Source organism: Quercus robur, chromosome 4 (genome assembly GCF_932294415.1).
Source record: "Quercus robur chromosome 4, dhQueRobu3.1, whole genome shotgun sequence".
NCBI classification, from domain to species: domain Eukaryota; kingdom Viridiplantae; phylum Streptophyta; class Magnoliopsida; order Fagales; family Fagaceae; genus Quercus; species Quercus robur.
This window is the reverse complement of record NC_065537.1, coordinates 38,587,673-38,615,621: the sequence shown is the minus strand read 5'-3', so window position 1 is coordinate 38,615,621 and position 27,949 is coordinate 38,587,673. Positions and strand designations below refer to the sequence as shown.

Here is a 27,949-nt window from a genome sequence, read left to right as displayed (position 1 = left end):
TACACCCCACGCTGCACTCGATTCTCTTTATATATATATATATATATATATATATATATATATATAAATACAGTCAATTTTTTTACCAGGTTGAACTAGCTCACGGTTTTTCGGATCGAATTGCAATTCAAGAAGTTCACTCAATTTCTTCAAATAGTTGGTTCTTGCATATAAAAAAACTAGCTTCATGACCTGTTTACAGTTAACCCTGTCGGACCAAGCAATTTGGTTCAAGTTCGAGGACCTTGCACATAACCACATTAAGAAGATTTACCAACTAATTTGTGACACTAGTCATGTGATAGTCACATGATTTTTCTATCCATAAAAGCTAACGAAATTTAGTCTCATGGGTTAATTGATTGATATAGAAACCACAGGGAGTTATAAAGAAGAATTGAAACCCTAGGGTATCTTTGCTACAATCCCAGCCTCCAAGGGAATTCAATTGATGCACCTACCCCACGCTACAGCTAGTTCTTTAACATATACCCACTATTTTAAAAACCGGACCAGCCGGTTCAATCGAGCACCATTCTGGTCTGGTAAAATGCCCCAAAACCGGTCAAAAATTGGGAGAAATCAAGGTACAAATTGATTCTTTGACTATACCAATTTTTAAAACCATGCATATATAGGAGTGCTTAATTTTAGTAAAACTTTTCTCTCTCCCTCGTAGGAGCACCTCTCTCTCTCACTCTGTAAGAGCCTTTCACTCCTCTCCCGTTTGGAAGAGATCTCAGCTCCCCTTGGTGGGGTTTTCCGCCCCATAAACACACTTCTTTCCCAATGGAGCAAGCAGTGATTGAAGAACTACAAAACCTCTACCTCACCAAAGAGGAAGAAGAGGAAATACAAATAACAGTACAAAGCCGGGATGATCTTTTAGAAGAGTGTTCATTAAGTTTGTTTGGTAGGCTTCTTTCAGAGAGGCAGCAAAATGTAAGAGCTCTGAAAAGCACTCTAAGAGCTGCATGGAAAATGGGGTCAGAGCTGAGAATAGTTGAGGTAGGAAGCAACATTTTACAATTCAAATTTAGCTCCAGTTATCAAAGAGATTGGGTAGAAAATAGTGGGCCATGGAACTTTGAGAATAATCTGCTTCTCTTGTGTAGATGGAGAAAAGGCCTCACTGTAAAAAATATAGTCTTCACTCACTCCCCTTTTTGGGTCCAGCTGTGGGGATTGCCTTTTGAGCTTATGTCAGAGGAGGTTGGGCAAGATATTGGAAGAAGTTTGGGACGCCTTATTGAAGTGGATAAACGGGCATGCCAACTGGACCAGGCAAAGTTCATGCGCATCAGAGTAGATGTTCCAATAGATAAGCCTCTCCGTAGAGGCGGAAATGTTGTAAGCAAAGATGGTGAGAAGTTCTGGATTCACTTCAAGTACGAAAGACTTCCAACATTTTGCTTCCTTTGTGGAATGCTTGGTCATGATGATAAGCATTGCCAGACTTATACAAACCAGTAGGGCACTCCAAGGCAATATGGAGAATGGTTAAGAGCAAATGGAAACTTCAAAGGAGGAAATCCAAGTTTCAAGGGAGGGAATGCAAGGCAAGGAACTTTCTCAAGTAACAATCAAAATGCTGAGACTGAAAACAGAGCAAATGAAGATGGTACCGCTGCTTTGGGCCGATCCTCTGTCTCTCCGGCGTGTCACATGGAAGAAAACAGGGAAAGTGAAAGTTTTCAAAATTCAAAATTACACGGCAAGTCCACTCAGAGGCAGGGCAGTGGCGTGTTAGACACTCACATAAGTCAGATGGCTGATGTTAGACTTGGATGGGACATAAAGGCAACTGGAGACATGATTTTGGGACAAGCTGAAGGATCATGTGGAGTGAAATCTGATCCAATCCCAATGGAAAAGTTTGAATCAATGACTAGGCTTGAGGAATGCAGTGGTATACTCAGTAAAAGTTACCCCACTTCAACAGGGGAGTGCTACGCTGAGGTTAGCAGCCCACTTAAGCCCAAAAATTGGGCCGAAACTCATGGAAAAAATAAGGTCTCAGCAGCAGCCCAAGTAGTTACAAAAAGCTCACAGAGGAAATGTCGTATGAAGAAAATAGCAAGGGAACAAGGCTCGGCCCAGGGAAAAGAAAAACAAGCCAAAGGTCCAAATATTGGCACAAAACGTCAGTTAGCTTTGCTCTTAGCAGAAGAAGAAGAAAACACAGCCAGAAAAAAGACATGTATGGAAGTTGATGGAAGTGTTACTGAGGAAGCGATTTCATCGGCGGTGGCTGCAGTGTAGCACCGCCGGGAGCCATGAACTCCCTAGGATGGAACTGCCGGGGGCTTGGGAACCCCCGGTCAGTTCGTGCATTGCACGATCTAGTGCGATATTTAGATCCCAAAATAGTCTTCCTTTCGGAGACTAAGGTCAGGCAGCGGAGAATGGAAAGAATAAAGGAAAGAATCGGTCTTGTGAATGGACTTTTTGTTTCATGCCAAGGGCGCAGCGGTGGCTTGGCTCTTTTATGGTCGAGGGAGATAAATCTGGAAATTCAAAGCTACGGCAGCTACCACATCGATGCAGTTGTCACAGAGGAGAGCTCAAATTTTAAATGGAGGCTCACAGGTTTTTACAGTCACCCCCAAACTCACATGAGGCAACAATCTTGGGATTTACTGGCTTATTTAAAGAGTCAATCCCAGCTCCCTTGGTTTTGCTATGGAGATTTCAATGAAATTCTATCAATGGAAGAAAAATCAGGTGGAGTGGCAAGATGTCAAAGTCAGATGGATAAATTTCGAGGTGTGGTTAATCTTTGTGGTTTCAAGGACCTGGGTTACTTAGGGACAGACTTTACTTGGTGCAATATGCAGTCTGGTGACAACAGAATGTATTTGAGGCTAGACAGGGCTCTTGCAACTAGTGATTGGATTGATAAGTTTGGTGAGGTAAGAGTTAACCACCTGGTGGATTCCACTTCAGATCATTGTGTTTTGTTCGTTGCAGACTCCAGAATTCCAAAACAGCCTCGCGCAAGGCGTTTTCACTTTGAGGCCATGTGGACGAAAAATGAAGCATGCACAGATATTATTGAGTCGGCCTGGAGCAGTGTAGGCAATGCAAATACATCGGAAGGTATGGTTGCTGCTTTGAATGCTTGTGCAATTGATCTTAAAGCTTGGAGTTCTACTAATTTTGGTCAAATCCCGAAAAAAATTCAAGAGAAAAGAAAACGACTAAATTCTCTGGTTCAAGCTGATAAAGATGGTCTGCTGGGGGATGAAATAAATCAGACTAGAAAAGAAATTAATGAGCTTCTTGACAGTGAGGAAACTTACTGGTGTCAGCGGTCTAAGGCTCACTGGCTCAAAGAGGGAGACAGGAATACGAAATTTTTCCATACCCGTGCCTCTGAAAGAAGGAAACAAAATACCATTCTAGGTATCTGGGATAAATCTGAGAATTGGTGTGGTGACCAGGACAGTATAGCTAGAGCAGCTATTACCTATTTTGAGGAAATATTTACCACTTCCTCGCCGAGTCAGATTGAGAAGGTGACTGATCTCATCCCAATGAAGGTGACTGATGAAATGAACATGGAGCTAACCAGAGGCTTCACCAAAGAAGAAGTTGTTGCAGCCCTAAAGCAGATGCACCCTACAAAATCTCCTGGCCCTGATGGTATGTCCGCACTTTTCTTTCAAAAGTATTGGAGCATAGTAGGCACTAATGTTTCTAATTTAGTTCTGAATGTTCTTAATCATGGCATGTCTATTTCTGAAATTAATAGAACTAATATAGCCCTTGTACCAAAAATCAAAAATCCTCAGAGAATGACTGATTTTAGGCCAATTAGCCTTTGCAATGTGATATATAAGTTGATTTCAAAAACTTTGGCTAACCGCCTCAAAGCTATTCTGCCTTTTATCATTTCAGAAAATCAGAGTGCTTTTGTAGCTAATAGGCTCATCACTGACAATGTCTTGGTAGCTTATGAAATTATGCACTATCTAAAACACAAAAAGAATGGGAATGATAGCTTCATGGCGGCTAAGCTAGATATGAGCAAAGCTTTTGATAGGGTTGAATGGTCTTTCATTGAAATGGTAATGAGGAAATTGGGTTTTGACGAGTCATGGATTGGTCTGGTGATGAAGTGTCTAACTTCGGTTACTTACTCAGTTATCATCAATGGCTCGGTTCATGGAAGTATTGTGCCTACTAGGGGACTCAGGCAAGGAGACCCTCTGTCTCCCTATTTATTCCTGCTATGTGCTGAAGGTTTTTCAGCTCTCATAAATGAGGCAGCCCGGAGTCAGCTACTAAATGGTATATCCATTTGTCGAGGTTCCCCAAGAAAATCACCTGTTCTTCGCTGATGACAGTCTTCTCTTCTGTAAAGCCAATGGTACTGAATGCAGCAAGTTGAAGGAAATTCTCAGAACTTATGAAGATGCATCGGGACAAAAGATAAATACTGAAAAGTCTTCAATCTTTTTCAGCCCAAACACCTCTCAGGAGCTCAAAGATGAAATCATAAACATGCTTGGGCCTATGACCGATTCCCATCACACAAAGTACCTTGGCCTCCCCTCAATCATTGGTCGATCAAAAAAGCTTATTTTTGCGGAGATAAAAGAGAAGGTTTGTAAAAAGCTGGCGGGTTGGAAGGGTAAATTGCTCTCCTTGGGGGGTAAGGAAATTCTCATTAAAGCGGTGGCTCAAGCCATCCCCTCTTATACGATGAGCTGTTTCCTTCTTCCTAAATGTCTTTGTGATGACCTCGAAAGAGAGATGAGAAGCTTTTGGTGGGGCCAAAAACATCAAGAGACCAAGATTGCTTGGGTTGGATGGCAGAAAATGTGCAAGCCCAAATCTCTTGGCGGGATGGGCTTCAGGAACTTGCAAGCTTTTAACCTTGCCTTGCTTGCGAAACAGGCTTGGAGGATTCTTACTAACCCCTCCTCCCTAGCTGCTCGGGTGCTAAAGGCCAAGTATTTCCCCTATGATGACATCCTTAATGCAAGCCTTGGCAGCAGCCCCTCTTTTACATGGCGAAGCATTTTTCATAGTCTCGAAGTTATTAAGAAAGGAACTCGTTGGAGAGTGGGAAATGGTCGGTTGATTCACATTTGGGAGGATAAATGGCTCCCCACCCCTTCCACTTACAAAGTCATCACCCCTCCTAGGGATTTTGAGGGCTTCCCCATGGTCTCCTCTCTCATTGATCAAGAGACTAAATGGTGGAAAACTAGTGTTATCCAGGCGCTCTTTTTGCCTTTTGAAGCGGACATTATTCTGAAAATTCCTCTAAGTCAGAATTTACCGGAGGACAATCTTATTTGGATTGGAAACAAAAGAGGTGTTTTCACTGTCAAGAGTGCTTATCACATTGCTGCCAATCTCCAAGACGGTATTGATGTGGGGGAATGTTCTTCTGGAGACTCAAATGCTCATCTTTGGAAAATTTATGGAAGCTGAAACTTCCTGCAAAAGTCAAAATTTTCTCTTGGAGAGCTTGCGTGGACGGGCTGCCAGTGAAGGTAAAGATGGTGGAGAGAGGTATTAAATCTGACTCTGATTGTCCTGTTTGTGGGGAAATGCCTGAAAGTCTTTTTCATGTTTTAATTTCCTGTGACTTTGCTCTATCGGTGTGGTCACTTTGGCAAGATTGCCCTTTAATATCCCTGCTGAATGCAAAAGACTTTACTGGTCTGCTGCACCAAATTTGTTCAAACTCTGATGGAGTTTCATTAGAATATTTTTGTGCAATATCCTGGTCCATATGGTATAACCGAAATCAGATAGTTCATAATGAGCGTGGTCTTTCCCCTCTGCAAGTCTGGGAAATGGCGAGGAGAGTTGTTGATGACTTCCAAGAAGCTAACTTGCTGCATTTGTCCTCGACACGACCATCAAACAGTGGCTGGGCAGCGCCTCCCCCAGGCTTTTTCAAAATTAATGTTGATGGTGCGTCGTCCTTGGATGGTCAGGGGGTGTCGGGAGTGGGAGTGATCATTCGGGATGCTAATGGTGATGTGCTTGCTGCTCTCTGTAAAGCCTTGCCTATGCACTATTCGGCTGAATGGACTGAACTCTTTGCTATGGAGCAGGGTGTCCTCTTGGCTCAGGAAATGGGTGTTCAGCAGGCAATCTTTGAATCTGATGCTTCCATTGTCGTTCAAGCCATTTCTCAAGACCTCTGTGGTGGTGAATCAGGCCACTTGATCCAAGGAATACAGAACGCGAAATTGCGCTTCTTGAGCTGCTCATTTCGACATGTGAAAAGGGACTCCAACAGGGCTGCCCATGAGCTTGCCCAATATGCAAAATGTAAAAATGTCAGCTGTGTATGGAAAGGTGTTTCTCCGCCTTTCTTAGATTCTCTGTTTCATTCGGGTATAGGCTGATTGCTGTATGTTGTTTGACTGTTGTTTGTTGTAGGCTAAGGCCCTGTTGTACCCCTTTTCTTATGTTAATGATATTACACATTTTCTCTTCAAAAAAAAAAAAAACCATGCATATACCCAATTTCCCCATCTTCCCTTGCAAAGATAAGTTGGTATAAGTTGCAATAGAAATCAGGAATTTTCAGTGAAATTTGCCTACTGGATGGCTCAATACCACATGAAATAATGAAGGTACGAATCCAGAAAAAAATAATGGCAATCCAAATTGCACAAAATATTAAAGATTTTTCTCTAGCATGTGCATGTTGCTTTGGATATATACTATCTCAAAAAACTTCACGAGTGGAGAATACTATATGCCCACTGTGTGGTCTAGAGGAAGAATATAATCTGCATCTTTTTTACCAAAATGTTACTTTGCCAATGTGATCTAGTTTTATTATGGGGAATTACATTTTTGCTCTTCATATTATTTACAATTTTGATCTGGTGAAAATTTATCACCCAGCCAACAGATTTTGTTAAATGGACCTATTCCAGATGAAAGATTCTATTTCTTTGCTGCATTGGCTACTTTTGATATATAGAGAGCTCGTAATATAGCTTGGTGTTCAACTGAAGAGGTGTCTCTTCTAGACTGTCTCACCTAGAGTATTTCTAGCAGTCTCTTCAAATTTTTGTATTATTTAAAGAGTAAGTAATTACTTTTGCCTGTCTACTTTTCGGATACAATTTCCAACAATCTCTTATCCTTTCTTTATCCCATTTAAGTATTATTTATTCATTTTTTCTTTAATCTTTCTTTATTCATTTTTAATCTTCCTTCATTCATTTCATATTACTATATTTTTCAAATTCCCACCAACTATATGCCTATATCTCACACTCAAAGCAAAGGAAGTCTTCCTTTATTGCATTTTAGATAGACAGTTAGAGCTAATTTTTGTGGGTTTGCTTTCTAAGATAGGGAGGGAAATGGCTTTAAAGAGCTTGTTGGAGAAGCTGAAGCCGGTGAATTTCTAGCTCTTTCCAAAAAAACCAACGATTTAGCTTGAAACTGTTACGTGCTTTCTCCTTTTTGTTTTCCTTGTCTTTTTCTCATTTTAAAATTGTATTTTTGTTATTAGTTTTGGTAAATAGATAAAATGAGATAAATTGTTAGATTAGTCTTCAAATAATTTTTATATAAAGATTAGGTTTATTTTAAATTTAACTATAATTGTATATATTGCCTTCTCACATGTTCATTTGAATGTAATTGCATTCTTACCTTTGCACTCAACTATTGTGAAAATAAAAATGTCAACATAAAAAATATTATAAATCCTAGTGACCATAACTAAAAGGCATAATTTAAAATAGAAGCCAACCAACGTAAAACTCCACAAATTTCTAAAATTCAACATTCCCAAACAATACTTATTTGAATAGAATTATTTGATTTTTTTTTTTTTTTTTTGAGAAAGAATTATTTGAAGTTTAAATTTATTTACAGATTAATTTTTTTATTTCAAATGTTTCTTATGTGTAAGTTGTACCTAAGGCATTAATGTTACAGTCCTAATTATTGATCTTAACTTCTCTAAAGTGGTAGAAGATGTAGAAGATTGATGGCAATTTATTTTATGAGGAAATTTATGGTAATGACGTTAGATTTAGTTATTCTTATGCTCATTGAAGTGCAAGTTAATGATCAAGGGCCCTGTTTGATAACGTTGTTTAAACAACAATTTTCATAATTATTATTTAAACAACACAATATGTATTTTCACAATACTTTTTCATCCACACATATTTTCACAACACTTAAATAACGTTATTAAAGCAACGTTACCAAATATGCCTTAACCACGACATCTTTACTTCCAATCATGCTTTCTAAGCTGAGACATGAAGGAAAGAAGTCAAAGATTCGAATGCCCAAATATATCTTTGGAGAATGTGTTTATAAAGCTTTTAAATTTTGCAGGAAGGCTGGGCCTCAACAAGACAAGTTTAAAAGCTATAGAGGCTGAATCATTATGTATATATGTTTGGATTCAGCGTCTGCGTTTTTTTTTTTTTTTTTTATGCACACGTTTTACTGTTTTAGGAAATATAAAGAACTGTTTATGGGACCTATAACTACTTTATTTAGAAAAAAAATATAAAAATAGGTTATACGGTACTATTTATACATTTAAAAATTATTTTACTACAATATTTTACGATGAGTATATTAAAAAGAATTAAAAAGTAATTAATTTATATACAAAATCCTCTCTCTCTCTCTCTCTCTCTCTCTCTCTCTCAATACATATTGTTGAAAAAGAATGAAGAACTCACCAAACTCCTAGATACGGCATAATTACTTCATGGAAACGGCACCGTATTAGTTTAGTTCATTAGCACCTGTTTTAGTGTCTAACTGGTTTCCTTCTTTTCCTCTTGGTGATTGTATATATTTTGGTTTACAGAGTTTGTATCTATTATCTCAGTTCATTGTAATCAATCAATAAAAGCTGGGTTTTATTTAGAGAGTGTTGTTAAGCATTCTATTTTTATTCTACACACAAATTTCATGAAAAATGCACTTGTACATTTCCGTGGATTGAGTATGAGTTTAGTTAGATTAAAAATCATGATGTTTTGAGAAAGTATCATATAGATGGTGAATATGATTAATTTGCCGAACCTTTTTTTTTTTTTTTGGTTGAGACGTCAAGTGAGTATGCATGCCTGCAGTGCTAAACTAAAGATTAGGATAGCACTGTTCAATTTGTAAAGGCCAGGTCAGATGATGCAATCCTGACGTTGCAGAAACTTTTTTCTGGGCAATTTTGAAGACAAAATAGTTGGAAGTTGGGACCGGTGGTTGAAAGGCTCAAATTTGTATGTACACTCTGAACAAGAATAACCCAGGGTTGAATTGGGAGCTCAGTTTATATTTTTTTGTCAATATGCTTGACTGTCTGTATAGATCATTTAACATGTGAGTTCATGCATAATAAGCAAAGGGTTGTGGGCTTTGCGTTACTGTTTTTTATGGTAGCGTCTTTTTGTGTCACTTTCCTGCTTTGTTTGTTTGTAGCTGTGAAAGCCTTGAGAACTGACAGTTGTACTGGTTCCATCTTTTGAATCAGCTAAAAACAAAAGCAAAACCTTGACCCCAGTCCCAGTCTAGACCTTTGCCTGCCCAGCTTGCTGGTCGAACCAGGACAAGAAAGGCCATGTGAATAAGAAGCTGTGAACCATAGTAGCTTCAACCGAATTAGCTGGTATTGGGTCCATTTCACAGAACCACCGATTCTGAAGTCGGCACTGATGTGATGTAATCTAGCTGGTAAGTGGGTCCACCATCCAAAACCATCTCAATTGATTTGGGCTGGCAGCACTGGGGACAAAGCCTGGAAACCCAAGCATGTCCTGGCGGAATTAGAACGCGACAATGAAACTGAAATTTGGAGATAAGCATAACTGATTTTTATAATGTTAACACTAAAAGAATACATATTTGATGTAGTGGCTAGCCATATCTTGTTTTACAGACAGAAATATCAATGAATTATATTTCCAATAAGAATGATAAATAGATGCTTTTTAATTTGTATGATACAATAGCATTTCAATTTGAGGCAGGGCAGAAAAATATGTAAACCACCCATTAAATATATGCAGATTATTGTTAACTTGGAATTGAAGGCACAGATAAAAAAATTTGGGGAACTAAAAAGAAAAGAAAGAAGCTTCAAAAACTAAAAGATAAACTTTTAATTGTTACTCAACCCTCAAATGGTGTTATCTCCACCTAGTTGGCTGATGATGCTTCCTACCACTATCACCTTCACTTTCATCAGAAGTCCCTTCAACAAGTTGTCTATGGCCTAATTTTGAAACAGCATTATTCTCTGGTTGAAAATCATGATGTGAACGGGAAGAATCTGTCCCAATCTTGCGTTCCTGCATAGTAACGATAGAAATGTAGAGTTATAAATTGGATCAATAATAGAAAATCCACAACACCCAAAAAAAAAAAAAAAAAAAAACCATACTTCTCTAAATAGTAAGTCATCTGCTTCAAGCATGTGGATCACATGTCCAATTTTTGGCCTCTTTTTTGCATCGGGATCAACACATCGAAGAGCAACTAGCAGAACACGTTTAAGTGCCTTTGAAGCAGGCATCTCTGGCAGCTTGGGATCAACTACTTCCTCAGATTTTCGGTTTCCAACCATGGTTTTCAACCATTCTACCAAATGTACCTGCCATTTTTAGTCATTTTCAACTTGTTACACTCAGAAATAGAAGGTAAGCTAAGACAGGAAGGCTGCAAAGAAATATCCTCCAAATAACAATACAAGACTAACCTCTCCTTGTGGTCGATTATAATCAACAGGGCTTCTCCCAGAAATTATCTCCATGACAAGTATTCCAAAGCTGTAAACGTCACTCTTCTCATTCAGCATTCCCGTGCAAGCATACTCGGGTGCAACATAACTACAGAAACCAACAAATAAGAGTTATTTTACAACTTAAAAACGAATCCAATGAACAATTACCAACTGACAAAAAGAAATACATGTATTGTATTGAAACAAAGAAATGAACTTACCCAAAAGTCCCCATCACGCGAGTTGTCACATAACTCCTCTCGGAACACAAGAGCTTAGCAAGCCCAAAATCAGATACCTTAGGGTTCCACTGGCGATCGATTAGTATGTTGCTAGCTTTTACATCTCGATGGACAACCTTTGGTTCAAGACCCTCGTGAAGATAGGCCAATCTGCAAAAGTAAAAATTACTGCATGAGTTTAATTGGCCGCCTCAAACGAAAACAAATTAATGTACAAGATTGCACTGTACCCTTTTGCTGTTCCTAATATAATGTTCAAACGGATCTCCCATGTTAGAGGGCTGACTTCCCCAACATCCCCATGAAGCCATTGGTCCAGATTGCCATTGTCAACATACTCGTACACAAGCATCCTAAGAAATAAAATGAGATTACACCTTTAAGCTCTCATTCAGAAAGCACAATATTGAGCTTGATTAGGCAGACAATTAGCAATACCTGTATGCACCCTCAGCACAGTATCCAAGTAATCTTACAAGATTTTTGTGTCGCACCCGCCCAATTGCTTCCACCTCCACTTTAAATTCCTTCTCAGCTTGACCCCTGATTATCAACCAGTTTAATAAGCTAATGCATTATACATACATGTAAAAGGCAAGGAACAACAACAAAGATAATTGAGTACGCTCGTAGCCAATCATAAAATGCTTTAAAGCAAGGATGAATCAGGAGAAAAGGTCCAATTTTACTTAATAAAGTTAGAGACTTTCATGCCAACATCAGTTATTCATGCTTGACCATGTGCACAGGGGATTAAAAAGGAAGACTACACTTTATTTATCCAAAGCATGCCACTTTAAAGCCGAATTCTCACTCACTCAAGAAAAGAATATTGCACCCCAAAATAAGTAAAAATAAAAGGAGAATTCTACAGTACACACTTTTTTTTTAATGTAGCATATATACAATAGTTAACTTGGTATAAAACTTAACATAGCAATTAGGATATTGCCTTATTTAATATATATATATATATATATATTATAATAATAGATGAACTGTTAAGATTAGGAGATACATACAAAATAAAAAAGTGTACTATAGAATGACCCAAAAATAAAAAGAAGAATAAAACCAGACAAGAAAACAATGGACTACCACATAACACCAACCAACAGAAAATAAATTTCTTTGGTTGTTGAGAGAACACAAGAAAAGGAAATAAAATTCAAACACAATTTTCAATTATAAAAGACCAAAGAGAAAGTAGAGAAAAAAAAATTCAAAAATAAAACTGGCAGTGTGGCACTCTCTTTCTAATGCAATTTTCAGATGGAGTTGAGTGAATTTATCTTTCCTTTTTTTACCCCTAGCAATTAGGGGCAAAGAAAATTATGATCTACAAACACCCTCCGAAGTTAGAAGTCTGAACTGCACCTAACACAACTATTTTTTTCACCTAAATAAAGTTTCTTCATTTCAAGAATCCAAAACACCATAAGGAAATGACTTTATAACAAAATTTCTACTATTACAGTTAAAAATAAAAAAAATTAAAAAAAAATCCACACTCGCTCAGCAAATAAACAGTAAATACAAACTACATCAGATCAAAACACACACACACACAAATTACAGTAACACGTATCTTCTATTATTGTAATCACATTAGTAATAATGTAATAATGAATATAAGAACATAAACACATCATAGAAAAAAAAAATCAATAAAAGTAGGACCTGTATTCCTTTAACGGCCACTCTGGTGTCATCATTCAAAATAAAATTATTATAACAACTAAATTTATTACTTTATATATGGAAATATGTATTACAACAACTAAGTTAATATAGATGAAACTCTATCAAATGTTTATTAAGACAGTTTTGACAAGTGGGTTCTAATTAGTTCAACTTTTAAAATAAGAGATTCAAAGAGAGAGATTAATACGTATTACAGAGTAGATATTAACGCCGACTCTGGTACCTGTTATTCAAGAGGTTTTTAACGGCAACTCTAGTACCGTCATTCAAAAGTCCAGAATACACAATCCCATAGCCACCTTCACCAATAACGTTCTCTTCACGCAACCCATTGGTTGCAGCCTCAAGCTCTCTGAGTGTGTACCATCTTCCCCAACCCAAGTGCGAAACCTCGGGCCCCACCATGCTCCCACTGTTCCCCAACGAAGACGCCGTCGTTTCAGTCTCGCCGCTCGACACCACGACGACCCGGTGGTCCACCTTCCCGATCTCGATTTGGATCTCGGATGGCGGAGCTGGGTGGGCCACGATTTCCTGGATTTCTTTGGAGATTGGTGGAGTTGTTGGGTCAACGGTGGAAGTGGGTTTGGTGTGTTGGCGGTGGCGGTGGCGGTGGCGGCGAGAGGTGATGCAGAGAGAGAGCATGAAGAGAGCTAAGACGATGAGTGAACCGACTAAGATTCCTATGACTACCCATAGTCTCAGGCCGAAGATTGAGGTTGGTTTTGATAGTTCTGTGTCCACAAATGCTGCATCGTATACTGACATTTTTTTTTCTCTCTCTTTCTTTGTTTTGTTTTGTTTTCTGTTTATGTATGTGCTTGTGTTTGTTTTTATGCATGTGTGAATGAATCTGAAGAGAATGAATGAGAAGGTTATGGGCTTGGAGACATTGGTGTGTGGGGGATGGTCTGAAAATAAGGAGAGAGAGAGAGAGAGAGAGAGGGAATGGAAGTGATATTGGAGTGTTGTGGTAGAGAGAGTATAATAAATTTCTGTCTGTATCTTGCTGGAGTAGCTGTAAAAGATGCTGCTGCTACTTCTGTTTGTTTATTACATTATCATTACTCAATTTTAATTTTGAAAAATACCTTCTGGCCCCACACAACTGATGTTTTTTTTTTTTTTTTTTGAGAAACCACCCCAAGAATAGGGGGACACAACTGATGTTAGTATGTTGAATTTATTTCTCCCTTAAAAATAAAGTTTCAATTAACAAAGTTTTTAGCATTAAATAAAGAACTTATATAGTATATTTCCTCTCAAAAAAAAAAAAAACTTATATAGTATAGTAATTAATATATTTGTAGTCTTTAAGATTATCGGGAATGTTAAATGATACCTTGAGATAAACCTGTTTGATAGAAAATTACAGCAAAATTTGCCAAACAGTGAAAATTCTGAAAAATTTTAGTCGGACAGCACGCGTCCAAATTTATTTAGTTAGTTAGACTGTTTTTGAAAGTCGAGTTTGGCAAACTCGACTTTGGGCTGGATTACAAACACAATAGTGGCGTTTTTTTTAGTGGCGTTTTATATAAACGCTGCTATAGCCACTAAAAAAAACGCCACTATAGTGTGCGTTTTCCAGCCCAAAGTCGAGTTTGCCAAACTCGACTTTCAAAAACAGTCTAACTTACTAAATAACTTTGAACACGTGCCACACGCCTAATTTTTTCCTAAAAATAGTCTGTTTGGCAATTTTTTCCGAAAATTACTGAGCTCATCCTGCTTTGGTAGGAAGATGGATTTCTTTTTAAAAAGATAGATATCCACATTCTTTTATTGGATTATATATATATATATGATATTTTCTTTAGTTATATTTTTAATTTGGGATTGAATTTTTTTATAAGAAAATCAATTATTTTATTGACAAGACATGATATTGTTACAACCCATGGATAAAACTCACCCTTGAAAAGGAGCTTGTAAGGAGAGGGTGTCCAAGAACTAATAAACACTTGGTTAAACTTATTCTTAATCAATGTGGAGCACTAGGATCATACCATACCACCACGCTTCGCAACTGACGTCCACAACGACTCATTCTAGCGACACTAACCCATTGGTTGCCCTTTCTCTTTTTAGTGGCTTCACTCAACTATCAGTAATTTTAATCTAGCCCCTAGGTCGCCCCTTCCAGAATCTGACTACAAAGTCGCAACTCATTTGATCCCATACTCAATGAGCTACGCTCGATTAATCGGGGTGGTGATTAGCTCTGATACCAAATGTTACAACCCACAAGTAGAACTCACCCTTGAAAACCGACTTGTAAGGGAAGGGTGCCCAAGAACTTATAAACACATGGTTGAGTTTATTTTTAATCCATGTGGGACACTAGGATCATAACAGATATCATGATATACCATGAAGAACAAGATTTTTAAATTATTAATTCTGTATTATTCAAAATGTTAGACCGTTGTTTTATTAGATTTGACTTGATTTATAGTTAATGTTATTTTTCTTAATATTTATTAGAAAATATTAACGGATGCCTTAAGATAATTGTTAATAAACTATTTTTGAAAAGTTTGTATAGGAAAAAAAAAACAATTATTGGGGAATGTTTTGCCAATATAGTTAACAGTTTGACTTGTTAACAAACCATTTTAATGTTTTGCCAGCTTTTTCTATTTCCTATAAAAGTGGTGTCAAAATTTTTCAAAAATAAATTGTTAACTATTGCCCTAAAAGGACACTCATTAACATGACCCATAATGACCAAGTCACAATGGCAACAATGTATCTCTCTGGGGATGCAAAGCTATGGTGGCGGACGCAATATGAGGACGTGCTGGAGGGCCGTTATTTATTTATACAAAGATAATGATAAAGTAATTTGATATTAGGTTTATAAATCTAATGGTATTTTCGGATAATAAATCATTTCTATAAGATTCCTAAGAATAAACCAAATATGGGAATTTCATATCATTGAAATCTTATTAAATCCCTAACCAAACTAAACATAAGAATTATGGGGAGTGGAAGAGTCTCCATCCAAGCCTTAAGTCCAAGAAGTAACTAGGTTGCGGGGAACGAATTGGGCCCAGCCTATATAATGGAAGGAAGGCCTAGGGGACAAGGGGCTGTGAAAGAAAGGAAGTTATACCATCCTAAGTACTACGGAAGAAGAGAGCGATGCAGGAAAGTCGTTCCCGTGGAGATAGTAAGGAACTAGCCTTACTCGAGGAATGGTGCACAAATGATCCACGTATGGATTCCAAGATATGCCTGGAACCACTGGAAACTTCCAGAAGACGCAAGAAGGTCGAAGATTTTTGCCTCCGCATTAATGATGGGGTTCTTACCTAACCTCTGCTGCATTGAATGCATATAAGACAACCTAAACAATACAAACAACTCCCAAAAGTCAAAGTTCCAGGATAAGCATGGGGAAGAAACCGATAAAGTAAAAGAAAATATCCCTGAGAATCTGGCTGGCAACAAGATAGTTGTATAGATAAGAGCAAGGAATGTCATTATAAAAGGGGGGAGAGAGGCAAATGAAAGGGAGATCGAGGTGAAAGGAAAAAAAAAAAAAGAGAAAGGGGAACAATCTAAAAGAAAGATAGAGAGAAAGTGTGTGTAACACCATAGGAACGAAAGAATTTCCTATTGTAACATTTGAGTAGAAATTGAAACACATGTGGCCAAAGAAATCGACTACTTGAGTTTCCCATTGTGGAGTGTTTATTCCCTATTGTTACTTATAATTAGTTGTGTGAGACATTATAGTGGTAATCCATGGAGACCTCGGGAACCATTTTTTGTCCGCTCACAAGAATGATTACATTTTCAAGCTTTTAGATTCTCAAGCATTACATTTCCAAGAATCTTGATGCCAAAGGGTAATGTGGATTCCCCAAACCAAATGCCACCTTAAGTTTAAATCTCACTTATACCAAAAAAATCAATTGGTGTCTTTGTCTAATAATAAAGAATAATTATTAGCAACCAAATATTTGAATTTTGTTGGATAATCTTTTTGCTTCCTGTTGTTGGCCTTCGATTCTATGGATTTTTGTATAGATAATATCAAGCTCTAGCTTGATCCCTCTCATATTTGGTGTTCTCCCTATCTCAGGCCTTCCCTTCCTTATAGTATGTGTTTACCTCTGTTTTATAAAATGGTTTTCTAGCATAGATCTATTTGTACTAATATTTAGGCAAAGTTTGTAACCATCTACACCAAAAACTAATTAATATATTGACATAATAATAATAATAAACAATCATCTATGATCATGTATTTTAAATTTAATTAAAATTTTTAAAATACAATACTTAAAGAATTGTATCTAAATTTTTATTGTCTATATTTTAACGGTACCCGCATAAGGACGACCTTATGGTATACTTGTTTTTTAATCGTGTAAATTTATGCATTGTATTTTATTTGTATCTATGCACGAGGACATTAATTCTATTGTTTCTAGATAATATATGGATCATGCTAACGAGTGCCCTTAGAGCATTGGTTAACAATTCAAATTAAAAAAGTTTTGACACCACTTTTATGGGAAATGAAAAAAGTTGTCAAAATATTAATTACTTTTTTTTCTTTTCCCATAAAAACTTTCTTTAAATGGATTATTAATCAATACCCTAAAGGCATTCGTTAGCATTTTCCATAATTTATTAGCTAACAAAAAATATCACTCCTACATTCAGTCAACAACACTATCACAACTTCTTATGAAATTGATGCAATACCTTGTTATGAGTATGACTTTCCATGAGCATTCTCATTAAAGGTGGGATAAATGCTAAAAGCTATTTTTAACAACAAAACCACTAAAAAAGCCCTTATATCAATGGTGCTAAATTTTAAATTTTTTAGCACCTTGCTACGGTAGGATGTTATTACTAACACTCTATCGTAGCAAGTTGCTACTCATTTTTTATTATTTTTTAGCACTTAGTGTCATGAGTTTTAATGAAGTGGTAAAAAAAAAATAGAAGTTTTTATATTAAGTGTATTGTAAAGTGATATGTTAAATGTTATAAAGTTGATTTTTTTAGATACTAAATACTATATTTTTTAAAACTCATGATGATGAGATTGCTATAAATCTATTAAGATATGTGCTATTTGAGTCACCTAAAAATATTCTATCTAACAGTCTTTCTTGTTACTGTAATGAATATGACACCATTACTTTCCATACTAAATTGAGAATTGTGAAATGTATAGGTGAGATTTTTCCAAAGTCACGAGGATTTTCCCCCTTTTTTTTTATGTTAAGCGTGAACTTTCTTCCACGGTATTAAATAGTACCCATGTTGTTATTTTAAAATACAAAAGTACTCCTGCACCATGTTACTTTATTTCTCATATCATAGATGTCTTATCACTAAAACATAATTAATTTATTCTCTAAGATCATCCACAGCAATGGGGTTAAAAATTTAGCAATTTAACTCCACCAAAAGTTACTTTATCTATTTTACCTACACAGATGCTGCAGTAGTGGATCTATTTTAGTTTTCAACACAATAAAATAATATAAAACATCACAATAAAATAATATATTCCCTACAATAAAATAATATATCTCACTATTCAAAAAAACATCCATAGCACCAACCACAACCACAATCACTTCTACCACCACCACCACCACCACCACCACTAGTCCACAGCAGGATAAAAAAAAAATAAAAAATAAAAATAAAAAAACCCGAAATCTCCAATATTTTTCCTCAACCCAGACCAAACAAAATCACCAATCACAAACAAAAGCGGAAGAGGAGGACAGTGTCGGCGTGGGTTTGATTGGCGGAAGAGAAGTGGGTCTGAGACGATCGGCGGCTTGGGACGGCTGGGTTAGGCCGACGGTGGTGAATGAGGGAGCTTAAGAGAGTGACGGTGAGAGAGTTTTGAGAGCGGCTTGGGATGGCTGGGTCGGGCTAGCGGCGGTGAATGAGGGAGCTTGAGAGAGTGACGATGAGAGAGGAGAGTGACTGAGAGAGGATGAGAGCTTGGGAGAGTTTGCTTGAGAGAGTTTTGAGAGAGGATGAGAGCTTCAGTGACTGAGGGAGAGAGAGGCATGGAGTGATTGAAAGAGAGAACACTTTTTATTATTTTAATCCGGTTGGGAGTAAAATTTTTTTTTTTTTTGTTTAGCTCTTAGCTACAGTGATAGATGTGCACTGTAGCAATGGAGCTAAAAAAAATAAGTTTGGCTCCACTGTTGCATGGTTCTTTTTGGTGTTTTGGTGGAGCTAAAATAGCTATATAGCTATTTAGCTCCATTGCTGCAAGTGCTCTAGGAAATCATAAATAATTTATTATGTGTTTGAAAGAAAAAAAAATTATAGGTATTTAAGTGACATTGTTCTGAATCTTCTGATTATGATTGTGAAATCAAACACCATCGTGTTTAGGGGGAAAAACATTAGTACACAAATTTATTTGATTCATGTAGAATTTGTAGAGTGGGGTCTTAGTTAAAGTGCACAATTCTTTAAAGAAAAATTATAAATATTTTTTAGAAAAAGAAAAGAGAACTTAAAAATAACAAGGTTGATTTACATTGTTGTGGGGACCGGCCCAAAATAACAGGCTGGCTGGGCCCTAGGCCCGTCCGAGGAGTTAGCCCGTCCGAGGAGTCAGCATGGCCCAAGCAATCCTTATTCAGGCCCATTGGGGGCAAAGAGAACATGTCTGAGGAGTAATTTCTCCTCGGATACTGCAAATTCCAGAGCAAAAGTACATTCTAGCCACTATAGTCAATCTACCCAATACGTAAAAAGGAAGGAAATCCAAAATATCTCAGTAAAGGCTGCCACCACCACAATAAATGCATTACAACTACTATCTTGGCTGCATTAAAGAGGAGAAAACCCCTGAACAGTACTACCTTGACTACCGCAACTCACAAAGAATTGAGAGGGATGTCTGATGGGATAGGTGCTTAAGTGGGGGTTTGGATGATCAACAAGTGTAAAGCCTAGATGATATGAAAGGGCCTATATAATATGTAAAAGTCCCCCAAGAGAGGGGGCGGTGGAAAAAGAAAAAGAGAATACTGTAGAGAAGCCTCACTACATTGATCGGTATCTATTAATCAAGTTTTTAACCTTATCATTTCGGGAGACCTTTTTACGGAGTGGCATTTTCGTTCTTGTTTGTGTATTCCCTTAACCCAGGCATCAAACTGTTTAAACCAATTGAAACCGAGTTCTTCAGCCCATCCTCTACAAAAATTCATTGTGTGGGACCTTTTGGACCAAGACTTTAGCGACAAGGATTGGGCCACCAAATTGTTCTCCTACAATTGGCATCGTCTGTGGGAAGAACTTAAGTGTCAGTAAGCACAACAGTTAAGCATAGCAGGACTAGGTCCACACCAGGAGAATCCCCACTAAGCTAACCCTCAACAGATAGAACCCATTGAGTCTCAGCGGCAAAATAATCCTTCCAACCCAGGCAACAGAAGGAATCATGAGGGAAGCGTACATACTACCCAGACGAGCCAAAGTCGTACCCAAATAGGTAGTCACGTATCTCAAAGGCGAAACAACCATCAGGCCATGCAGCGAGAGATAGATGACCTGAAAAGAAAGTTGCGACGTGCGCAACAAAAGCAATCTCCCTCCAGCTCAGATGCATCCTCTAACGAGGAGGACATGAGTTATCAACGGAGGTCGAGAACACCCCCAAGTGAGACCTTTTCTTACGAGAAGGAGTCTCACCCTGTGCGAAGGTATGAGAGCCCGTCCAGCAAAGGTTTGGGAAATGACGCTATGAACAAGGCATTAGATCAGATCTCCAAATCACCCTTCGCGCACAGAATCGAAGGGGCTAAATTACCTCGACGTTTTAATCAACCAACGTTTGCCATCTACAACGGTCGAGCAGACCCGGTGGAGCACGTAAGCCAGTTTAACCAAAGAATGGCCATCTACTCCCAAAATGAGGCTCTGATGTGCAAAGTTTTCCCGTCTAGCTTGGAGCCAATGGCGATGAGATGGTTCAACAGCCTAAAGACAAATTCTATAGGCTCCTACAAGCAGCTCACTCAGGTTTTTTGTTCTCGCTTTATTACAAATAGCAGGGTCCCTCGACCCCTAAGTTCGTTATTGTCCTTATCCATGTGCAAAGGAGAGACCCTAAAGGCGTACTCGAATAAGTATTGGGAGATGTATAACGAGTTGGATGAGAACCACGATGATGTCGCTATCAGCACATTCAAAAGCGGTCTCCCCACCGAATATGGCTTAAGGAAATCTCTCACTGGTAAACCCGTTGCCAACGTTCATCAGTTGATGGATAGGATTGACAAGTACAAAAGGGTGGAGGAAGATCAGCTACAAGGAAAGGGAAAGGAGAAGATCACTCCCCCCAAAGGGAATGATTTCAGGTCAAAACGATATAACCATAACCAGCCGATGAGAGATTTTTCGAGACAGGCTGGATAAAGCAACATGCAAACGGTTAATGCCGTGTTCAGAGAGCCAGTACAACAAGTTCTGGAGAAAGTCAAGGATGAATCCTTCTTCAGATGGCCGGGAAAAATGGCTGGGGACCCTTCGAAACGCAACCAGAACCTATATTGTCACTATCATCAGGACCATGGACATACCACTGAGGATTGCAGGAATCTATAGAATCACCTAGATCAGCTGGTCCGAGAAGGAAAGTTACGTCACCTTTTACACCCCTCAAGCGGTCATCCAGACCACGCAATGCAAGAGCCTCGAAAAGATGTACCATTAAGACCCCCCACAAGGACGATACATGTCATCCTCGCCGCTCCAGGAAGAATCGGGTCATTTCCTTCCAGGGTGCTGTCTGTGGCTCGGCTCTCCGCTGAGGACAAGGAAAGAGAATTTAAAAGGTCTACAAAGGGAAACTCTTTAATATTAGGATTCTCGGACGAAGATAAGAGGGGAACTATCCAACCTCACGACGATGTCTTAGTGGTTACGCTGAGAATCAGAGGTTTCGATGTGAGAAGGGTGCTGGTAGACCCGGGTAGCGCAGTAGAGGTAATGTATCCTGATCTATACAAGGGGCTGAACTTAAGGCAGGAGGATTTGACGGCTTATGACTCTCCCCTTATCAGCTTCGAAGGGAAAACTGTTATACCAAAAGGGCAGATTAGACTACCCATAGAGACTGGGTCAGAGGTGGTGGAGGTGAACTTTATCGTGGTCGATGCCTACTCGCCCTACACAGCAATAGTAGCCAGGCCATGGATCCATACCCTAGAGGCCGTATCTTCCACACTTCACCAAAAGGTAAAATACCCGTCCAGAGGCCAGGTGGAAGAGATTCGCGGAGATCAGGCCATGGCCAGGCAGTGTATGATGGCCACCATCTCACGTCGATCCAATGCCGAGTCCTCGGCTTCTGAAAACTTATAGCAACCAGCCACCTTGGCGGGGCAAGTCAGTGGGCCAGCCGAGGAGTTAAGGTGCGAAAGTTTGGAAAAGTTTATCGTTGACAGTGACCTGGAGAGATTTTTCCAAGTCGGCTCGGAGTTGCCTCCTCAAGAAAAAGAGGGACTGGTCGGGTTTCTGAGGAGAAATGTTGATGTGTTTGCATGGGACGCTTACGATGCCCCAGGGGTTGACCCTAGTCTCATTTGTCACCACTTGAATGTTAACCCATCTTCCATTCCAAAGAAGCAACCACCCCGACGTCCTTCAAAAGAACATGTCAGTGCCGTTAGAGACGAAGTGACGAAGCTAAAAAAGGCAAGGGCTATCAAAGAAGTCTTTTACCCTGAATGGCTGGCAAATACGATGGTGGTAAAAAAGAAAACGGGGAAGTGGCGAGTCTGCATGGACTTCACAGACTTGAACAAGGCATGCCCGAAAGACCCATTCCCGTTACCTCGAATTGACCAATTGGTAGATGCGACTGTAGGCCACCCTCGAATGAGCTTCCTGAACGCCTTCCAAGGCTATCATCAGATACCACTGGCACTAGAGGATCAGGAGAAAACGACGTTCATGACACCCGTCGGAAACTACCACTATAAGGTGATGCCTTTCGGACTAAAGAACGCAGGGTCAACCTACCAAAGGATGATGACCAGAATGTTCGAACCTCAGCTAGGCAAGGTTATTGAAGTCTACATAGACGATATGGTGGTAAAAAGCAAGGTGGTATCCGAGCACGTGAAAGACCTGGAGATCATCTTTGGCATTTTAAGGGAGCATAAGTTGCGGCTCAATGCTTCCAAGTGTTCATTTGGGGTCGGATCTGAGAAATTCCTTGGCTATATGGTAACTCACAAAGGAATAGAGGTAAGCCTAGATCAAATCAAGGCGATTAATAACCTACAGACTCCTCGGAATCCGAAAGAAGTGCAGAAATTCACTGGCATGATCGCAGCGTTGAACCAGTTCATATCACGAACTGCAAACCGATGCCGACCTTTCTACCTCTTAATAAATAAGTGGAAAGGGTTTGAGTGGTCGGAGGATTGTGTCCTGGCCTTCCAGCAACTCAAAGAATACTTGTCACGACCACCCATCATGTCTAGCCCTGAGGCGGACGAGGTACTGTTTGCATACATAGCGGTAGCCCCTCATGCTGTAAGCCTGGTACTGGTACAGGATGATAATGGAGTACAGCGACCAGTGTATTACATAAGTAAATCGTTACACGAGGCTGAAGTGCATTACTTACCATTGGAGAAGGCAATTCTAGCAGTGGTGCATGCCACGCGAAAACTCCCCCATTACTTTCAAGCACACACGGCCATTGTTCTAACCCAGCTTCCCCTTCGATCGGTGCTTCGAAGCGCCGACTACACAGGAAGGATCGCCATATGGAGTGCACTTTTGGGGGCCTTTGATATTAAATACATGCCTAGGTCCTCTGTCAAGGGTCAAGTCCTTGCGGACTTAGTCGCAGAATTCGCTGAACCCTCTATAGAAACAATAACCGAGAAGGAAGACATGGATGGAAAATCAGTTGGCACAATCTCATCATGGGAGATCTTGCATTGGAAAGTCTACGTGGACGGCGCGGCCAACCAAAGAGGATCTGGAATTGGGCTATTTCTAATATCGCCCGAAGGTATTGCCATTGAAAAATCGCTAAGACTCGGGTTCTCGGTTACGAACAACGAGGCCGAGTACGAAGCTTTACTTCAAGGAATGATGATGGTTCAAAAGTTGGGCGGAAAGGCAAAGGAAGCGTTCTCGGACTCCAAATTGGTCGTTGGCCAAGTGATGGGTGAGTTAGAAGCTAGAGATACTAGAATGCAAGAATATCTCGGTCGAGTCAAACACCTGCAGTCAGACTTTCAATCCTTTAACCTGACGCATGTTTCTAGAAGTGGGAACACACATGCTGATTCGCTGGCCACTCTTGCCACGTCCTCTGCACATGATCTGCCACGAATAATCCTTGTTGAGGATTTATGCTAGACAAGTTCAACCGGTAGAGACACAGATCGAATCCATCAGATTAGAAAGAATCCCAGCTGGATGGATCCCATAATGAACTTCCTCAAAGACGATACGTTACCAGAAGGAAAACTAGAAGCCGAGAAGATACGGAGGAATACTCCTCGGTTCTGGTTGTCAGAGGACCACAAGTTGTACCGGCGTTCCTATTCTGGCCCATACCTATTATGTATACATCCAGAGGAATCCGAGTCCTTGCTCGAAGAACTACATGAGGGGATTTGTGGAAGTCACACAGGAGGAAGATCGCTGGTGCATAGGGCACTCACCCAAGGGTACTGGTGGCCGAACATGCAGAGAGAGGCTCAAGAATATGCAAAGAAGTGTGATCAATGCCAAATATTTGCCCCAAATGTCCACCAACCGGGGGGAGTCCTTAACCCCCTCTCCAGCCCCTGGCCGTTTGCTCAGTAGGGTCTTGATATTGTCGGCCCTTTCCCTAAAACAGCAGGGAATAAACGATACATAATAGTCGGCACCAATTATTTCACCAACTGGGTAGAGGCTGAACCTTTGGCCAACATCAGGGACGTGGATGCCAAGAAATTCATTTGGAAAAACATAATTACGTGTTTCGGAACTCCTCACACCCTCATCTCGGACAACGGTTTTCAGTTTAATAGTAAAAACTTTAGGGAATACTGCTGCGACTTTGGGATCTCAAACCGATATTCCACTCCTGCATACCCTCAAGGAAACGGGCAAGCTGAGGCCGTGAACAAGGTCATAGTGAGCGGGCTGAAAAAGAGGTTGGATGAAGCAAATGGGAGATGGGTGAATGAGCTCCCCCACGTTTTATGGACCTATCGAACGACGCCGCGACGGTCAACGGGCAAAACTCCTTTTTCAATGACTTATGGGACCGAAGTCGTACTCCCAATCAAGAACAGCTTCCCCACATTAAAGTCTAGCACCTTTACCCCAAAAAACAATGACGAGTTACTGGGGAGAAGTCTAGACTTAGCTGAGGAAAAAAGGGAAAAAGCGATGATCCATATGGCCTGTTATCACCAGAAGCTAAAGCAGGGATATGATGTTAATGTAAAACTGCAACCTTTGAGTCCAGGCGACCTCGTGATGAGGAAGATTCTCGGCAACGCTAAGAACCCTTTATGGGGCAAGTTGGGACCCAACTGAGAAGGACCGTATCACATCACATCTATGGCCGAAATAGGTGCTTATTACTTAGAAGACTTAGATGAAAAAACTGTACCTCACCCGTGGAACGTAAATAATTTAAGAAGATATTATTATTAATGAAAACGGCTATACCTATGTTTTGTTTCATGATCATCGCATACCCCTTGGTCCATTTCCATCTACAAGTTTTAAACAGAATCTAAGTTCTACATGGCCCTTCGGACCACAGACTTAAGAGAAATTAATAACTTGTGGCATCTCTACAAGTTTTAAACAGAACCAAAGTCCTGCATGGCTCTTCGGACCACAGACTTAGGGGAAATTAATAACTTATGGCATCTATCCAAGTTTTAAACAGAACCTAAGTCCTGCATGACTCTTTAAACCACAGACTTAGGGGAAATTAATAACTTATGACATCTATCCAAGTTTTAAACAGAACCTAAATCCTGCATGGCTCTTCGGACCACAAACTTAGGGGAAATTAATAACTTGAGGCATCTCTACAAGTTTTAAACTGAACCTAAGTCTTGCATGGCTCCTTGGACCACAGACTTAGGAGAAATTAATAACTTATGGCATCTATCCAAGTTTTAAACAGAACCTAAGTTCTGCATGGCTCTTCGGACCACAGACTTAGGGGAAATTAATAACTTGAGGCATCTCTACAAGTTTTAAACAGAACCTAAGTCCTGCATGGCTCTTCGGACCACAAACTTAGGGGAAATTAATAATTTATGGCATCTATCCAAGTTTTAAACAGAACCTAAGTCCTACATGGCTCTTTGGAACACAGACTTAGGGGAAATTAAGAACTTATGGCATCTATCAAAGTTTTAAAAACAGAACCTAAGTCCTGCATGGCTCTTCGGACCACAAGTTTAGGGGAAATTAATAACTTGAGGCATCTCTACAAGTTTTAAACAGAACCTAAGTCCTGCATGACTCCTCGGACCACAGACTTAGGGGAAATTAATAACTTATGGCATCTATCCAAGTTTTAAACAAAACCTAAGTCCTGCATGGCTCTTCGGACCACAGACTTAGGGGAAATTAATAACTTGAGGCATCTTTACAAGTTTTAAACAGAACCTAAATCCTGCATGGCTCCTCGGACCACAGACTTAGGTGAAATTAATAACTTAGAACTCCTGTGTGATTTTAAGGTACGTTCGTAGTTTAGTATAATTGCATCTATCGTTCTAAGTTCGCCGCACGGCACTGCCTTTTCTCATTCGTTTATATTTGTTTATATTGTTGCAAACATTAAATAGAGGAACAGTATTAACTCTGAACAAAATAATGAAATTATATCAACATCAATCATAAGTACCAAAAGAGAATGGAAAAAAGAACATTCTATATTAATAAGCCGAGGTCAATACAAAGGGAAGTCTTTACAAAAGAACAAAAAATAAGACCACTCCCGTTCTAAAAAAAATACAGTAATTAAAAACCCTAGAAGCTAAGCCTCAGCATGAGGATTCTCTTTCTGCTCTGGCTGAGGAGGAGGAACCTCTTTAGCTTTGGAATCTGCCCCAAGACCCTTGGAGACGGACTCCTTGGCAGGATCATTGGCATTATCAAGTAAAGGGATGGCATCAGGAATAACCAGGGCCTGCTTTGAAGCTTCAGGGGCGCCGTTAGGGATCTCTCGGATCTCAAGAGGGAAGAAAACCTTCTCGGGCAACCTCAATGCCGAGTCTACAGGAACCCCTGCAGCATCAAGGGCATGAGCCCATGAGATGCTGCAGTAATCCCTGCATACCTCTGGAAGCTCCTCAGAGAGCCTGGCTTCAGTCTCCTCCGCCCCAAACTGATAAGAGGCCTTCTTTTCAGCCTTGGCTGCTTCCCGAACTAGCTGAGCCTCTTCTTTAGCCAGCTGGACCTTCTCCTCAGCTTTCTGTAACGCCGCCTTGAGATCCAACATTGTTTGTCTTTCAGTGGCAAGGTTGGTCTCAGTCACGAACAATTTTTGGCGCTGGTCCTCGGCTTGGGTTTCAGCGTTCTTCAAGCTAGCCTCGGCGTTCCGGCGGTTTTTCTCCGCCTCTTTGAACTTCTCCGAGAGTTCAAAATTCTCCTTTTTGAGGGACCCTACAGATTTCTCAACCTCGGCACGAGACTGAGCCTCAGCTTCAGCCAAGTTGCGGTTGTTGTGACAATACTCCTCGACCATAAACACTTGCTGAGTAATCTGCCCACAAAACAACAAAACGATATCTTAGAATGCAACAAGGTCTAATGATTTTATGAAAGGTTAGAAGAGTTACTTTACCATTGTAAGGTCCCTCTTGAGGGATAGAAAGAGCTCAGGCTGAGAGAATTGCCTATAGGCCTCCATGTCCCGGGGAAGGAGCACTGGCTGCTCTAGGGCCTCTGCTATGTATCCTGCTCGGCCTCTGTTGTATTCTCAGACCGAGGCAGTGTAGGGAATGGCAACCCCGTCTACCTCGAGCTTTGGGCTCCAAGTGCACTGATTAACACGCACTTCGGCCCGGTTCTCTTCTTCCCAGCTTTCTACGAAAGAAGCCCTTTTATTCTTCTGCCCCCGGGTGGTTTTTTGCTGCTTGTCCGGGCGAGGGACCACCTCGCCTTCCTCAGGGGTTTCAACCGGCCTTTTCTTCTTTAGGTCCGGGTTAACCTTGAGGCTGAGATCAGAAGGGAGCTGAGGGGTAAC

The 27,949-nt window shown here is 39.9% G+C and overlaps 2 protein-coding genes across 2 annotated transcripts; one reads left to right on the top strand and one right to left on the bottom strand.

Annotated features, from left to right (window-relative positions):
• Positions 1-10,002: 10,002 nt before the first annotated feature.
• LOC126721509 (probable serine/threonine-protein kinase At1g01540) lies at positions 10,003-13,665 on the bottom strand. Its single transcript, XM_050424557.1, has 7 exons — positions 12,914-13,665; positions 11,425-11,529; positions 11,217-11,339; positions 10,966-11,136; positions 10,721-10,850; positions 10,406-10,615; positions 10,003-10,313 (listed from the first exon to the last, which is right to left on the bottom strand). Exons 1-7 carry the CDS (start codon positions 13,456-13,458, stop codon positions 10,152-10,154), a joined length of 1,446 nt encoding a protein of 481 aa, XP_050280514.1. The 5' UTR covers positions 13,459-13,665; the 3' UTR covers positions 10,003-10,151.
• Positions 13,666-23,619: 9,954 nt separating this feature from the next.
• Positions 23,620-24,093, top strand: LOC126721834 (uncharacterized). Its single transcript, XM_050424906.1, has one exon. It carries the CDS (start codon positions 23,620-23,622, stop codon positions 24,091-24,093), a length of 474 nt encoding a protein of 157 aa, XP_050280863.1.
• Positions 24,094-27,949: the final 3,856 nt, after the last annotated feature.

Bases quoted from the DNA above. Each gene is read 5' to 3' on its own strand.
- LOC126721509 (XM_050424557.1), bottom strand. From the start codon at position 13,458: ATGTCAGTATACGATGCAGCATTTGTGGACACAGAACTATCAAAACCA. The intron at 10,851-10,965 runs GTAAGTTCATTT...TGGTTTCTGTAG, and splicing joins CGCGTGATGGGGACTTTTGG to TTATGTTGCACCCGAGTATG. The intron at 10,314-10,405 runs GTATGGTTTTTT...GTTACTATGCAG, and splicing joins ATGACTTACTATTTAGAGAA to GAACGCAAGATTGGGACAGA.
- LOC126721834 (XM_050424906.1), top strand. From the start codon at position 23,620: ATGGATGGAAAATCAGTTGGCACAATCTCATCATGGGAGATCTTGCAT.